The sequence below is a fragment of the Nicotiana tabacum genome, chromosome 2, assembly GCF_000715075.1.
Source record: "Nicotiana tabacum cultivar K326 chromosome 2, ASM71507v2, whole genome shotgun sequence".
Taxonomy (NCBI): domain Eukaryota; kingdom Viridiplantae; phylum Streptophyta; class Magnoliopsida; order Solanales; family Solanaceae; genus Nicotiana; species Nicotiana tabacum.
Window position 1 is genome coordinate 40,380,023 of NC_134081.1, and position 15,401 is coordinate 40,395,423.

Below are 15,401 nucleotides of genomic sequence, written 5' to 3' on the forward strand. Positions count from 1 at the left end.
GTGCGAATTTCATAATGATCATGGCCATAGAACAACAGATTGTAGGCTTCTGCAAATAGAGGTCGAGCATTTATTGAAGCAGGTTGTCTTACTGATCTGTTCAGTGAGAAAGGGAGACAATCATACATGAATAATATACAAGAGCCCCCAAAACCTCCATCACCAAAAAGAACAGTCAACGTTATAACTGGAGGAGCCTAGGGGCCGGGATGGCAAGGATGTGGATGGGGGTGATACAAGTGTGGAGGGGGTGGAAGAGGTGGGGGTGGGGTGGAAGAGGTGGGGGTGGGGTGGAAGAGGTGGGAGAGGTGAGTGAGGGGTGGGGTTGGGGTGGGGCGGGGTGGAGGCTGAAAAAAAAATTTGAAAAATATTTTTCCTTCTTGTGGGGATATCATTTTCCTCCAATTGAAAAAATATGAATTTATGAGGCCAACCAAAGATTGAAAAAATTGAAAATCATACCAAACACACCCATAGAATAAAAAACAAATGAAAGTACTATTGTCACAAGTTGAGGCATACTAGTCAAAGGATCTCTTATTCAGCCCGTTACAACAAAATCTCAATATTGTCAACAACGTATCCCATGTCGTTTCGCTTAGCAATGAATCCAGGCATTTTATAATTTGAACAATTCAACCAACTCCAATGTCAATGGATTTCCATAGCTACAGAGAACCTAACAATCATTTAAGTCAAAGAAAATGGGTGGAGAAACACTGCATTTTCAGTGACCACACACTTTACTTTTTTCCTAACCAAAAAAAGGCTGCCTCCACTATCTTTAGGATACTGAAAATAAGTAACATCCGAATTCAAACATATTAAATGATTCCAGTAGACTACCCATTCAAAGGGCAGAACTGAGCAACAACTCAGATTAAAAAATGGAAGAATTTAACAAGATGATGATCTCTGACAGGACCAAGTTGAAGATCGTGCAGATAAATAACGTGAGGAATGAAAAATTGCAATAGCCACCATCTTTTACAAACATTCTTCACCAATCAAGAGAAAACTACATATTTAGTTTATACCCATCCTTGGATATATTGCTTTCTAGTTGATAGTGGCAGGTGATCTGCACTGAAGCCAAGCTGAAAAGGACATGGACTAGTTCAGTGGTTACATCTCATAATATCAGTACCCATTCACAAACCGAAGGGAACATAAATATATATTTCATTGAAACGGGTAAATGCATGGAGTAGTAAAAGTTGACGAAACGATTCTCCCGTGGACACCCCCAAAAAAAACACAAAAAAATTAAAAGGAAGAAGAGAGAAAGGAGCAAATGTGATGAAACCGCCTACGGAGTGAAGTAGCCAAAACCAATTAGACAATGAATATAACGGCCAGAAAAGATAAAGAGTTAAATCCACCAAATGAAAGCAGGAGAAAGTATAGGTCAGAGAGTTCGGTCAAACAACTTAAAGCTGCACCGTATCTGAGAGGAAGAGGAGCGTGAGGTCCCCTCACCCGACTACCAAGTTAGTAACGACACAGAAACCAAACAAAACAACTAGACAGGTTAGAAAACTTAAGAAAGGGATCTACACCGAATGACTAGATCTAAATCAACACAACAAGGACCTCCCTTTTATCCATTGGCACTGTCATTACACTTTTCAGTTTACCCCAAATTGAACAATGTGACCTGGGTAGACAGTCAGAGCTTTGCAGATGATATGATAGAAAATGTCACCAAATTGGTCAAAATTATGACGCTCTCTGAAATATTCCCTTGATCTAGGCACAAAAATGCTAGGTAATTAAACCTATACATTCCATCCATACAGCATTCATCTCATTTGCCCAGAGGCAAGTAAGACTTGTTTCTTCTCAAGAATGTCATTAATTAACGGAGTTAAAAAATCTAGGATAGGGTAATACTATATTTCAGTTGTACCTCCGAACATTGAGGCAACACAAGCTAAAAGGAAAGATATTGATGGGAAGGAGACCAGAAAAATTCAAATCTACAGAACACTAGCTATTCAAGTTACGAGCCAACTTGTAACAGAAGACTGCAGTCAGGTTATATTAAATAAGAGTTGGGCTAAAGCTTGACTATCTCCATCTCAAGAGGCACCACACACGAATTTAGCATACACTTTTTACAATTCTTAGGTTTCTTGCCAATCTAAATTCTACTAGCTATTCAAGAAATAAGCCAACTTAGAAGACTGAAGCCATGTTAAAATGCAATCAGAATCGAGCTAAAGCTTCCATCTCTGTCTCAAGAGGCATCACACTAATTAAAAAAAAAAAATCCACTAGAATTTAGCATACACGTGTGTTGAAAACTCATGAAACACTATCCTAGACTACAGCTCATGGCAGGGATTTGCTTTCATGTTATAATAATACATCAACTATGCTAGATCCATCAGAATACATGAAAGGGACATCACCAAAGGCAAAAAGGCAGAGGATTACCATTTATGGTTTCACGAACCGAGCGATCTTAGAAAGCACTGTTCTTAAACTTCGGATACCCGCTCCAGATTTTGAGCTTACCATCACCTGAAGGAAAGCCAAAACAAAGTATTATTGTTTTCTAACCAAAAATGCACCAAAACTCAAATTAAAGCTAATAAATGTGCCCTTAGTACCACAGGTTGAACTACCGACTTGTATGTCTTGAGGCTCTGCAAGATAGTGCATGTACAAAATCAGTACTTACATGATACAAGAAAAGGTTAGATAAAGAGGACACAAGATTTTTCTAAGTTCACCTCTTCAATTTGCATGGCTCGTCGTGCCACATCTATTGGGAAAACCGTGTCAGTCTTGGTTAAAATAATCTGGTATTTTGTTTGAGCTCTGAACATTAAGACAGAAAATTGAAAACTCAAGTCATCAGCAAGCTAACAATCACGCAAGCAAGAAGTCCATCATATCTGCAAACACATTATTTTTCACTTTTTGGTACAGGTTACCCTTTTTCTTCCTTGTGGAAGGGAGTAAAACTGAAGAATTAATTGATTTATCTAGACAAATTTTAGTTTCTCTTTGAGCCGAATAAGTCATATCAGACTACTGGCTTTCTTAGTTCATCATTTCTGAAGACTTTCATAGACATGGGCTGATGTAATGCACCATATAGGCTAGAATATACGCAACATTTTATCTAGCTAACTTCAACATTGGACAGATAACCTTTTTATCATTTTCATAGGTAGGACAGATAATTTATTTAAAAATATCCTTGTACCTCTCCATTAAATCAATGAGCTCATGATCCCTTGGTTTCATGCCCCACTTTGTATCAATCAGAAGGCAGACTCTCTTTAGACCAAGACGTGTAGAAACATACTCTTTCACCTGCAAATTGGAGCATTCAAAGAGGGCGCATTTTCAAAACTAATACAAAGAAACCTGAACCTTTTGGCAGTACCAACAAATCCAACAAGTAACACAAGTAAAGATCAGAAAAGGTCAAAGCTAATCGTGTACTCACAAGCTCCTCCCAAGCTTCTTTCACTTCTTCTTTTGCATAAGCAAAACCATATCCAGGCAAATCAACCAAGCACATTTTTGAACCAAGGTTGAAGAAATTAATAGTCTGCAAATGTGCATATTGGTATCTCTCATGTATAGTCTCTCAGGAAACAAACTTCAGTTTAGGAAGAGAGTATCACCTGAGTGAGTCCAGGCTTATCTGATGTCCGTACAACACCCCATTTCCTGGTCAATGCATTTAGTAAAGATGACTTTCCCACGTTTGACCTTCCTATATCAAGGTAACAAAATTATATAGGTGGCACCCAAATTTACACTCACTTGAATTCATTTGAGTTGTAATCAATTCACTCTAGCATGCCAAAGATTTGTATAGCCACCAGTCCAATTGAAAGAATGTGACATCAAAGGGGATAAGATGAGAATCTAACATCAGATAACTTGGACGGTAGAAATCAGTGTGCCTGGTCATTTTAATTACTGTTATGTTTCTTAAACCAACACATCACGGTGCATCATTATGGTAGTTTTACTTCAAGACTCCAAAATGTGTATTCTTTGACAGGTATCGCGTAGAACATGCATTATTATTTATAAAGGCATACTTGTAAAATGGTATGACCATATAGTAACGGGCCCATAAATGCAGCTTTCAAGAGGATGAAAAGTTAAGGTAAATGGGATGTCAATAACAATAATAAAATTCATATTACATTGAACTTTCCGGAGTTAACTTCTCTACCACAGTGAAGGGATACATTACTAAAAAAATTATTTCTGAACTGATGGACTTCAATGTCAACCAATTATGCATAAAGACAAGAAGATAGTGTGTCATTTTTCACAAAACACAAGCTCGTGTTAAAGCCATCAAAAAGAAGGAGAAAAGGAAAGTCAAGTATTCAAGCCAAGCATAAAGGAAAAGAAAATTCAAAACAGAAAGGGGACTGATCAGTAAACCTGCAAAAGCAATCTCTGGAAGATCTGCAGGGGGAAATGACGAGGAAACCTTAGCTGCAGCAAAAAATTCCAACTTATTCCTGAATACCTACAGAAACAATAGCTATGACAATAAGTGGAGTAGAACGAAAAGAGAACATCAGCATCATATGTGGCTTCATACTATAGTGAAACTTTGAGCTAAAGACATGCCAAGGATTTGATATCATCTAAAATATACTATTAATTATTGTACCGGCTCTTCAATCCGCTCCCTTTCTGAGCTTGTTGAGAAAGGAATGTTATCTAAGGGAGCAGAGAGTTCAATGTTATAGCCTGCCCTCTTTAACTGAATATCGCGTCTACGACCCAACAACTGCAGTATAAATTCGAAATATTAAGACTTTAGATAGAAATGATGAACACTGAGATGTCTGCACTAACAATATTGGCAATCAAACATACAAATCCTGGAAAGAGTGATTACATTGTCTTCCACAAAAGAAAGGATAGATGGACTTGGGCGTATTGCACGAAACTGTGCATTCTTCGACAGTTCAACAGTTTTATCGTTTGCTGATTCTTCTTGCTTTTCCTTATTGTTATCTGAAAGCGACAAAATGAGTTCAGACAGAAAAAGCTTAATCAACTCTACTTGCAGATGAACATCAACTAGCATCACATGACATGAAACAGCTAGGATAACTAAACTAATAAACATGAGGCTTATTAGTGTCTCTATACTGGAGAAAGGCGTTAAAACTAGTTGAGGAAGCTGTTTCTACTTTGAACCACTAGGCACTCCCGTTAAAAGGAAAAAAATAGTTTCAGTAAAGTTAATTTCTTTGGAACACAGTTGCTCCAGGACAATAAAATAATAAAGCCTCTACCACTTATCAAAAAACTAAGTAGTCAAGAATCATAGCTCATGTTCTTACAGACCTGCCGGTTTATTTGTTAAATAAAAGTACTCCATTTCAATTTATGTGTCTTAGTTTGACTACGCATGAAGTTTAAAAATGTAAAGTATAACATACCAAAAACACCCTCTTGATCATGTGGTCTTAATCATGCCATGTTATTCCTATAAGAGTGTGTCATTAAGGGTAAAATGGAAATGTTGTTAATAACTTGCTAAATATAGAAAGAGTGACATTAATTTTGGAATAGACCAAGAAAGAAAGTAAGACATGAATTAAAATGGAGTATGTTATTTAATTCTTTGAACATCATTTTATACTATAAAGCTTTGTATAAAAAATCATTTTTTACTGTAAAGTCACGCATCAATAAAAAGGTAGAGATGTTTAAACTCCACCTAAGTGAGTTTATTCACATTTCCGGTCCAAGCCTGGATAAAGCATGAGGGTTGTGGTAGGTTGACAACTAGTGTAAAGCTAGTCAATTCGTGATGAACTATATTGGAGTAAGACGGGCTTAAATTGAACGACATGGAGAGTGAGAATTCATATAGTAGAAACCAACGTGCTTAGGAATGGCGCATAAGTAGTAGCAGTTCTTGTTGTTTAAATGGTTCTACCACACTTTTATTCATGTTAATCACTGACGAAAGCGCAACAGATTCTAGGTTGTCATGGCTGGTTTAGAATAAAATATAGCACAAGCATAGTATTATCTTTCACGCGAGTGAAGAAAGATTTTATTTAAACCTAAATCTACAAATTTCAACTTCAAAAGGCTCAAAAATTACACATCGTTATTTTTTAAAATTTTGATACACTTGAAATTCTTTAACTTTAGTTATTCCTGCAAAGGAGCCAAATCAATGACAATGATAGGAGGAAACAACTGCAGTTTTTTCCCTTCATAATAGAGGGCTCAGATGGCTGGATGTGTTGGCTGAGAGCTGAACAGAACATGATACCGATAGGGGGAATAGCAGATATAATGCAGTGGAACTAGATGATTCAGATACTGACCTTTACTAGGCAGTCCATCATCAAGCCTCTTGTTCGAGGTATCATGAGGATCTATTCGAATGTCTCGCTTTTTCTTCTTTGGCCTTTGTTCATATACATCTGAATCCGCACCCAAGCTCTTCTTGTCTTGAATCTTCTTTCTCGAAAATCTACTAGGAGATTCAGCTTTTTGCTTGCTCCTATTCTGGTCCAATGCCTTTCTTTCTTTGGATTTTCTTTTACTATTTTCTTCTTCCCCATAGCCATCCACCTTAACATATTTCACTTCCCTTATCTCCTTCACCTTCCTAGAATTCCTCTCGTTCGCCAACTCACAATTGTTAGACCTTCTACCTTCACCATATAAAGTCTTCTTTTTAGATTCTCTTGAATCGAAGAACTTTTCTTGCCGCCCCAAATTCATTTTACGTGTGCTCTGTTCTGACAACTTCCTATTGTTAGACCTTCTAGCTTCACCATATAAGGTCTTCTTTCTAGATTCTCTTGGATCAGAAAACTTGTCTTGCGTCTCCAAATCCAATTTTCGTGTTCTATATGATTTGAGTGAGGACCTTCTACGAGAAATTCCAGCAATGTCCTCTAAAGTTCCTTCTTTGTCCATATCTCGATGAGCATAAACTCTCTTCCTTTTCCCACCAGAAATCCCCGATTTCCCCTTCAATGCTCCCTCATAAACTTCCTCCGCAGCATTCGACGTCACCGTGCTTTTTACACGGATTCCTTTCTTACTCGATACATTACCACCAGAATGAGAAACCCCATAGCTTTCAGTTTCCCTATTTTGTGCTCTTTTACTTCTTCGAACTCCATTTCCATTAGAATCTAGGTTTATACCACTCTTTTTATCATCTTTGGATATACCATTTGCAATTTTTAGTTTCTTCCTAAGCTTTATGTTTCCTGAACCCGTTGGAGCAGGCATCTCAAAGAAATTCACTTCTAGGCCCTTATTCAGACAGAAATAGTAAGCAGCAAATTTAACCTAATCTGTAATTTAAATTAAAACAAATAATACGAATAATCAACTCCATGATAATGAAGCACAAGAGTATTATAATAAACAATAAGAACAAATTCAACTCTATAATTATGTAGCACAAGAGTATTGAAATTAATATAGAGAAACTGCACTAATAAAGCCAATTACCAAATAAAATGACACAGACACAAAACATCCCCTGAACCCTATAACATTTGCACAATATATTCTGATAAAGCTACTAAAAGTCGGAAAATAGCAAAAGGAAGAGGAAATGGTACATAACCTTATTCTTGGTATATAAGTGTTCCTCTTCTGTTTGTTTACAACTTGCAGCTATGTAGCCGTTGCTTAAATTGCCGCCTTTTATTTGGTTTATATTGCTGAGTTTCTTCGCCCTACTCTTCTTCCCAGTTTCTACTCAACACAGGGCTGTTCTTGTTCTCTCTTTTTCTCCTCTATTTTTCTGGCGGACTGGGCTTTATTATATATTTGATCTTATTTGGGCTTTATTTTGTAGGTTCGTAGGGTGAAATTCAAAAAGAGACACTTTTATAACTAGACAAGATTTTAAAAATATCTACAGAATCTTAGCATCATTTATTGAATAACAAATGAGGCAATAAAAATATTATATTAGTAGCAGTTTCCATCTTGTAGTCAATCAAATCCCAATTTCTCTCCTAATTAAACTCCACAGTGATAACCTTCTACATATGATCTCCGTTTTTTCAAACAAAAACCGAAAGAAAAAAAAACTCCAGTCTTCAAAAAACTAGACATACCATCAAAGGAAGACACAAAATAATCTGCACCATTGAAGGTATTTCCTTGAATTTCCAATTAAGTGAATTAGTATATTATGGGTATATTGTAGGTTTGTGTTTGTTAATTTGGTGTGCGTAGAAAATTATATACACGACATAATAATGGTATATCATAAATTAGTATTTGTTTAGTTATGTATAAATATATAATTATATTATATCATGTATGAAGGGTATATTGTAGATTTGTTTTTCTTATTAAGTGTGTAATAATTATATACACATTATAATAATGGTATAACGTACATATGCATTTGTTTATTTATGTACGCATACGTAATTATATACATGGTATAATAAAGATATTCATAGTATAATAAAAATATACATGGTATAATAAAGATTAAGAAATTAGGTTAAGAATTTCACAAAATTGAGAATGGCAGTCGCAAGAGATATTAGATTTATGGTGAATTCGAAGTGAATATAATAAATTTATGGTGAATTCGAAGGGAATATTATATATATATTAAATAAATTATATACTCAAAGTCAGTATTTTGATCGAGTAACTATTATTTTGGTTAAAATTATCTAATAATTAATTATAAATAGTAAGAAAGAACTAAAATACAAACCAAACCTGCATGGTGGTCATCTAGTCGTCCCTATTGTCAAGCACTTTTCTATATTTATTAATAGAAAAATAGAAATGTATTAATGAGGATGAAAGAGAAATGGATATGTATGTATAAGATTATAAACTAATTCCTAAATTAGTGGTCTATCATTAACCGTAAGTACTATTAGAATATGCCATAAAAGTAAATAAATCTGTCAATTTTGAAAAAAATCAAAGGTTATGCTATTTATTTAAATAGTTATATATATTTGCTCTACAGTGTTCAAATCTTCCATTCTTCAAAGATAGCCAGATTTACAAGTGCTAATTGAAAAATAGCCTCAGTTTCAAAAGTAATCGAAACTTAACCACTTTTCATGTAAAGATAAATCTAAACGAAAACACTGTTCAAAATGCGGAAAATATTCCAGCATAATATACTGGAGTTCGAATTTTTTACATGTGAACTTCCAGCATAATATACTGGAGTTCCTGCATAATATACTAGAGTTCCAGCATAATATGCTGGAAAAATCATGCACAGATGCTCAAATCTCCAGTATAGTATGCTGGAACTTTCCATGTGCTGGAGTTCCAGCATAATATGCTGGAAGTTCATACACAACTGCACCAATCTCCAGTATATTATGCTGAAACTTTTCGTGTTGCAGTAAAATAGTGGCTATTTTTCAATGACCTTGCAAACGCTGGCTATTTTTCAATTATCAGTCCAAAAACTGGCTAGCACGTGCTATTTTCATACATTCGCATGGGTTGATTATGGATGGGCCCTGGACTGAAGCTGTTGCCTAAGGAAAGGGACGATTTACGCAAATGTCCTTTTTTAGGCCACTGTTTAAGATTTTGCCCTCATTCTAAAAAGTAGTACAAATATAGCCTTTGAAAAATTAGTCTTCTTTCGAATAACATTATATTTGGGTCTAATGTTTGCTCATATAATTAATAATTTTCTCACAAAATATTAACATTTGCAATGACTTATAAAAAATTTAGACTGTGATCTAACGTTTTCACATAAGATTTTTAGTTTGCTCAAAAGGGATCTTTAGATCGTAGTTTAAAAGGTTCATCAATTGTAAAAAAAAATTAAAATGATGCGCATTTATTAAATAAATGATACAAAAAGGAACAGCCGGTAAAAAATTTCTTGTTTACGGGTGTGACTAGGTAAGAGAGTTCTCCGTAAGTTGTCATTTTATTTTGTGAGAAAACACACTGTGTATTTATTCGATCCAAATATTAACTAGACACGCAAAATAAAATACAAAATAAAATAATAGATTGTAGAGCAGAAAGAGAAAAGGATGTTATTTGATAGCCGCTTGGGGCTTAAAAGCTTGGAGCTTGATTATAATGGCCTCGTAAAGCTGTCTAAAATGAAAGAATAATAGAGCTTCTAGTATAAGCAAGGTGTTGATGGTTACAGATTATTTTTCATAAATGAAGAAAAGTTAGATTTTATAGTGAGGAGTCAAAGTTGTTGTTTTCGTGATCTCTACTGCCGTTACACTCATTTATTCATGTCATTTGAATAGTTTATAACGACAATGTTAATAGTGAATTTTGTAACTGTAGAATAAAAGATGAATCTCGGACTTCCCTTCCCTTGTCATCATATATGAATTGTCCAGACACTCGACCTTTCTTTTCGAGTACACGAAGTGATCTTCCGAGAAGTCTTCAGTCTTTCTCCGGTGTCTTGACTTTCTGGTTTTTATTCTGGCTGTTGTGTAAGCTGACTGGGCAATTCATGTCATGTGTCCACTGGCACACATGTTAAGTCCATTTTTACATACACTTACCTACTTAAATTCATTAGCTCAAATGATCAATTGCCAACATATTTATCAAAAGATTTAGAGGGTGGGGTAAAATAATGTATTTAGATTTTTAACTATATAATAAGTGAAAGTTGATGGTAGGACAATGACTTTTGCAATTTCACACTCCATACTTTTGTACGTGTTATTACTGTATACGGTCAAAACCGGTTTCGACTTTCATATGATTAGTCAAGATTGGAACATAATGGACCAAAGGTCATCTTTATAATATCGGGTATGAGATCCGAAGCCAGGTTACCGAGCTCAAATTTCTGGGACCGATCAAATGACGAACTCGAAGTCATTACCAAGCTCAAATCCAAATCGAGCTATGATGTGAAGCGGTGTTATCGAGCTTGAGAACCAAAGACCGTCCAATACCGAGCCCTAGTCAATACCGGGCCCCGAGTCAATATCGGGCTCTAAATCTGGAAAACATTCAATACCAAGTCCGATCAAGATCGAGTCAAGGGACAAGAGTCGTTACAGCCGCACTGAGGAGAGAGAATCTTGGCGGGAATTAGGGAAAAACTATTCTATCATAGGTTCCCCACAATGTATTTTTAATTATATCCAAAGTATGATCCCTCCACTATAAGAGGCATAGCTACTATTTCTGTAAAGCATAAAAAAAACATTAAGGCATTCATACACTCTCATATTATTGATATTCACATAGAAAAACATACTGATATTTATATTGAGATTATCCTCTTGTGAGTTTTATACATTGATTCATCTTGCTTGTTTATAAAATAATTTTCTATTTCAATTTGGTTGGTATTTCATTCTTCATACAGTCAATACTCAATATATTTCTATTTACTTTCCGATTTGTGCCAAGTTGTACCACGCATCCTTAGAACTACGTATAAATTCAACTCTATCCGTTTTTCGGGTAAACAGTTTGGCGCCCACCGTGGGGCTAAGGATAACAATGGTTATTTGGTACGAATCTCTACAAAACACACCATTTTACACTTGCTCCTGGAAGTATCTTTAATTTCAAGTTGAAAACGACAAATTCTCAATTAATGGCCCTACCTATCGACAACGAAACTGGCCTTCAAGATGAGAACGACAACTTAACCCCCGGGGGTAGAAGGCCACTCGTCGATCCCGTTGGAACTCGGTTTGAAGAGCCAATAGACGTCAATTCACATGCGGCCATCGAGGCGAACCAACGTTCCGACCCTAAAAATAGCATTCATGGTGGAACTCGGTCCGCAGCTCGAAATACCCAAAACATTGAGAAAAACGGAATCAGTTTGCGTATGATCTTCGAGATGTTGCAAGCTCAACAAGTAGCAATAGCCCAGTTCCAGAGCCAAACCCAGGCACAGACCAGACTCGATCCCAGTCCACCCCAAGAAGTCACCCACAAAACGTGGCTAGCTATAGTAAGGTCAAATGAGCAAGAATAGGGGACTAATCCCGAAATTGTTAAGATGCTCGAAGAACTGGCAAAATGAATAGAGTCAGGAGAAAGGAGGATCGAGGCAAACGATAAAAAAATGGAAACATATAACTCAGGGTTGATAAGATCCCGGGGGCACCACCAATATTGAAGGGCTTAGATTCCAAAAAATTCATACAAAAGCCTTTCCCCCCCGAGCGCAGCTCCTAAACCGATCCCAAAGAAGTTTCGCATGCCCGAGATTCCTAAATATAACGGACCGACCGACCCAACGAACATGTCACCTCTTACACATGTGCCATCAAAGGGAATGATCTAGAGGACGATGAGATCGAATCTGTATTAATGAAAAAATTCGGTGAAACCCTGTCAAAAAGAACAATGATATGGTACCATAATTTACCGTCTAACTCTATTCGATTCTTTCATAAAAGCACATGTTGGGGCCATAAAGGTCGAGACCAAGAAGTCGGACCTATTCAAGGTAAGACAAAAGGATAACGAGATGCTAAGAGAATTTGTATCTCGTTTCCAAATAGAACGAATGGATCTACCACCAGTCATAAACGATTGGGCTGTTCAAGCTTTCACTCAAGGTCTAAACGAACGAAGCTCGATGACTTCACAGCGGCTGAAGCATAACTTGATCGAGTACCCAGCAATTACTTGGGCCGATGTGCATAATCGGTATCAATCCAAAATAAGAGTTGAAGACGACCAGTTGGGTTCCAGGTCAGATATTAAAAGGGATATCGACCGAGAACCAATGTCAAACAAAGATCGATATCGACCGTATAATGGAGATCGTAGGGGTAGAGAACCTTCACGCAACCCCATACGAGGTGAAAAGAGAAATGATTGAGGCCAAGGGTCTCGGGGGATCATGAACAGGAATGGGTTCGACAGGCATACCGGATCCAAGGAAGCACCTCGGTTATCGGAGTATAACTTCAGCATCGATGCATCCGCTATCGTGTCGGCTATCAGACGCATCAAAGATACTAAATGGCCTCGACCTATGCAGATCGATCCTTCCCAGAGGAATCCCTATCAAATGTACGAATATCATGGCACTCATGGCCACAGAACGGAAGATTGCATGCAACTAAGAGAGGAGGTAGCCCGGTTGTTCAATAAAAGGCATCTTCGAGAATTTTGAAGTGATATGGCCAAAAACCATTTCAAAAACAAGGATTTCAGAAGACAAAATGAACAAGAAGAGCCACAACACATCATCCACATGATCATGGGTGGGATCGATACCCCCTAGGGTCGGTGCTTAAACGTACTAAGATGTCGATTGTAAGAGAAGAGATCCCGGACTCAGGATTACACCCCTGAAGGAACCTTGTCCTTTAATAACGAAGACGCGGAAGGAATCGTGCAACCACATAATGATGCACTGGTAATATATGTACTTATGAATAAAACTCAAGTTAAATATGTGTTAATTGATCCAGGTAGCTCGGCCAACATCGTTCGATCGAGGGTCGTAGAGCAACTCGGTCTACAGGACCAGGTCGTGCCCGCAACCTTGGTACTAAACGGATTCAATATGGCATGTAAAACTACTAAGGGTGAAATAATCCTGCCAGTTAACGTGGCTGGAACCATCCAAGAAATGAAGTTCCACGTGATCGAAGGCGATATGAGATACAACGCCCTGTTCGAAAGGCTGTGGATCCACAATATGAGGGTTGTATCCTCGACCCTCCACCAGGTATTGAAGTTCCCAACATCGAAGGGAATCAAAATGGTCTATAGGGAGCAACCGGCCCCAAAAAAATATTTGCCATCGATGAAGTAATTCCGATATCATTATTATCATCAGCAAAAGGATCAGATTCGAAGGAGGAACGAAATACCAAATAGCAATCACAAACGTCAGCTTCGATCCAACTAGAGAATCAGAAGACTGACGAAGATGATGAACATACGATCCCTCGATCTTTCGTGGTTCCCGATGATTCCGATGCCACCCAATCAACAATTGAAGAACTGGAACAAGTCATACTAATCGAATATCTGCCCGAACGAAAGGTATACCTGGGTACGAGGCTAGATCCCGAGCTTAGGAGAAAGCTTATTCAATTTCTTATAGCTAACATAGAATGTTTCGCTTGGTCCCATCTTGACATGACAGGGATCCCACCGGGAATCACCACTCATAAGTTGAGCTTGGACCCAAAATTCCACCCAGTAAAACAAAAAAGAAGTCCCCAGTCCGAGGTAAAACACGCCTTCATCAAAGACGAGGTAACCAAACTTCTTAAAATAGGGTCCGTTCGGGAAGTAAAGTACCTCGAATGGCTAGCAAATGTGGTAGTAGTCCCTAAAAAGGGGAACAAACTTAGAATGTGTATAGATTGTAAAGACTTGAATAAAGCATACCCTAAGGACTCTTTTCCTTTGCCTAATATCGATCGTATGATCGATGCCACAGCCGGCCATGAGACTCTTAGTTTTCTTGATGCCTATTCCGGGTACAACCAAATACAGATGAACCCGGAGGATCAGGAAAAGACCTCATTTATCACTAAGTACGGGACCTACTATTATAATGTAATGCCATTTGGCCTAAAAAATGCTGGTGCAACTTATCAACGCCTAGTAAACAGAATGTTCGAAAAACAAATAGGAAAATCAATGGAAGTTTATATTGATGACATGTTAGTTAAATCCCTGCGAGCAGAGGACCATTTAAAGCATTTACAGGAAACTTTTGACATACTAAGGGAGTACAATATGAAGCTCAATCCTGAAAAATGTGCTTTCGGGGTTGGCTCGGGCAAGTTTCTCGGGTTCATGGTGTCCAATCGAGGAATCGAGATTAACCTCGATAAAATCAAAGCAACCGAGGAAATCACAATGGTAGATAACGTAAAGGCCGTGCAAAGGCTAACGGGACGGATATCCTCCCTGGGACGATTCATTTCGAAATCCTCGGATAGGAGCCACCGATTTTTCTCTTTGCTTAAAAAGAAAAGCAATTTTTCATGGACTCCGGAATGTCAGCAGGCTTTGGAAGAGCTAAAACGGTATTTATTGAGCCCTCATTTGCTTCATAGCCCGAAGGCAGACAAACAACTTTATCTGTATCTAGCTATCTCGGAGATAGCGGTAAGTGGAGTCCTAATTCGAGAAGAACGAGGTACATAATTTCCTATTTATTATGTCAGTCGAACTTTAGGCGAGGCTGAAACTAGATATCCACACTTAGAAAAATTAGCGCTTGCTTTAATAAGTGCCTCTAGGAAACTAAAACTATATTTCCAGTGCCATCCAATACATGTTGTAACAACTTATCCTTTACGGAATATTTTACACAAGCCTGAGCTTTCAGGTCGATTGTCTAAATGGGCCATAGAGATTGGCTGGTACGACATTGAGTATCGACCTCGAACCGTCATCAAATCTCAAATCTTAGC

The 15,401-nt window shown here is 37.4% G+C and overlaps 1 protein-coding gene across 2 annotated transcripts; it reads right to left on the bottom strand.

Moving 5' to 3' along the window:
• Nucleotides 1-572: 572 nt before the first annotated feature.
• Nucleotides 573-7,795, bottom strand: LOC107824813 (uncharacterized). 2 transcript variants are annotated; one of them, XM_016651621.2, is made up of 12 exons: nt 7,610-7,795; nt 6,345-7,331; nt 4,892-5,010; nt 4,661-4,780; nt 4,426-4,513; nt 3,645-3,736; nt 3,464-3,568; nt 3,218-3,327; nt 2,739-2,826; nt 2,616-2,651; nt 2,440-2,526; nt 573-1,097 (listed from the first exon to the last, which is right to left on the bottom strand). In XM_016651621.2, exons 2-11 carry the CDS (start codon nt 7,264-7,266, stop codon nt 2,443-2,445), a joined length of 1,764 nt encoding a protein of 587 aa, XP_016507107.2. In that variant the 5' UTR covers nt 7,267-7,331; nt 7,610-7,795; the 3' UTR covers nt 573-1,097; nt 2,440-2,442. The 2 variants fall into 2 exon arrangements, 1 of the variants encoding a protein (XP_016507107.2); XR_012699998.1 differs by having other exon boundaries at nt 1,069-1,097; nt 2,635-2,651.
• Between the last annotated feature and the right edge of the window lie 7,606 nt (nt 7,796-15,401).

Bases quoted from the DNA above. Each gene is read 5' to 3' on its own strand.
- LOC107824813 (XM_016651621.2), bottom strand. From the start codon at position 7,266: ATGCCTGCTCCAACGGGTTCAGGAAACATAAAGCTTAGGAAGAAACTA. The intron at 3,328-3,463 runs GTGAGTACACGA...TCCAATTTGCAG, and splicing joins AAGAAGCTTGGGAGGAGCTT to GTGAAAGAGTATGTTTCTAC. The intron at 2,827-3,217 runs GTACAAGGATAT...CTTAATGTTCAG, and splicing joins CTCATTGATTTAATGGAGAG to AGCTCAAACAAAATACCAGA.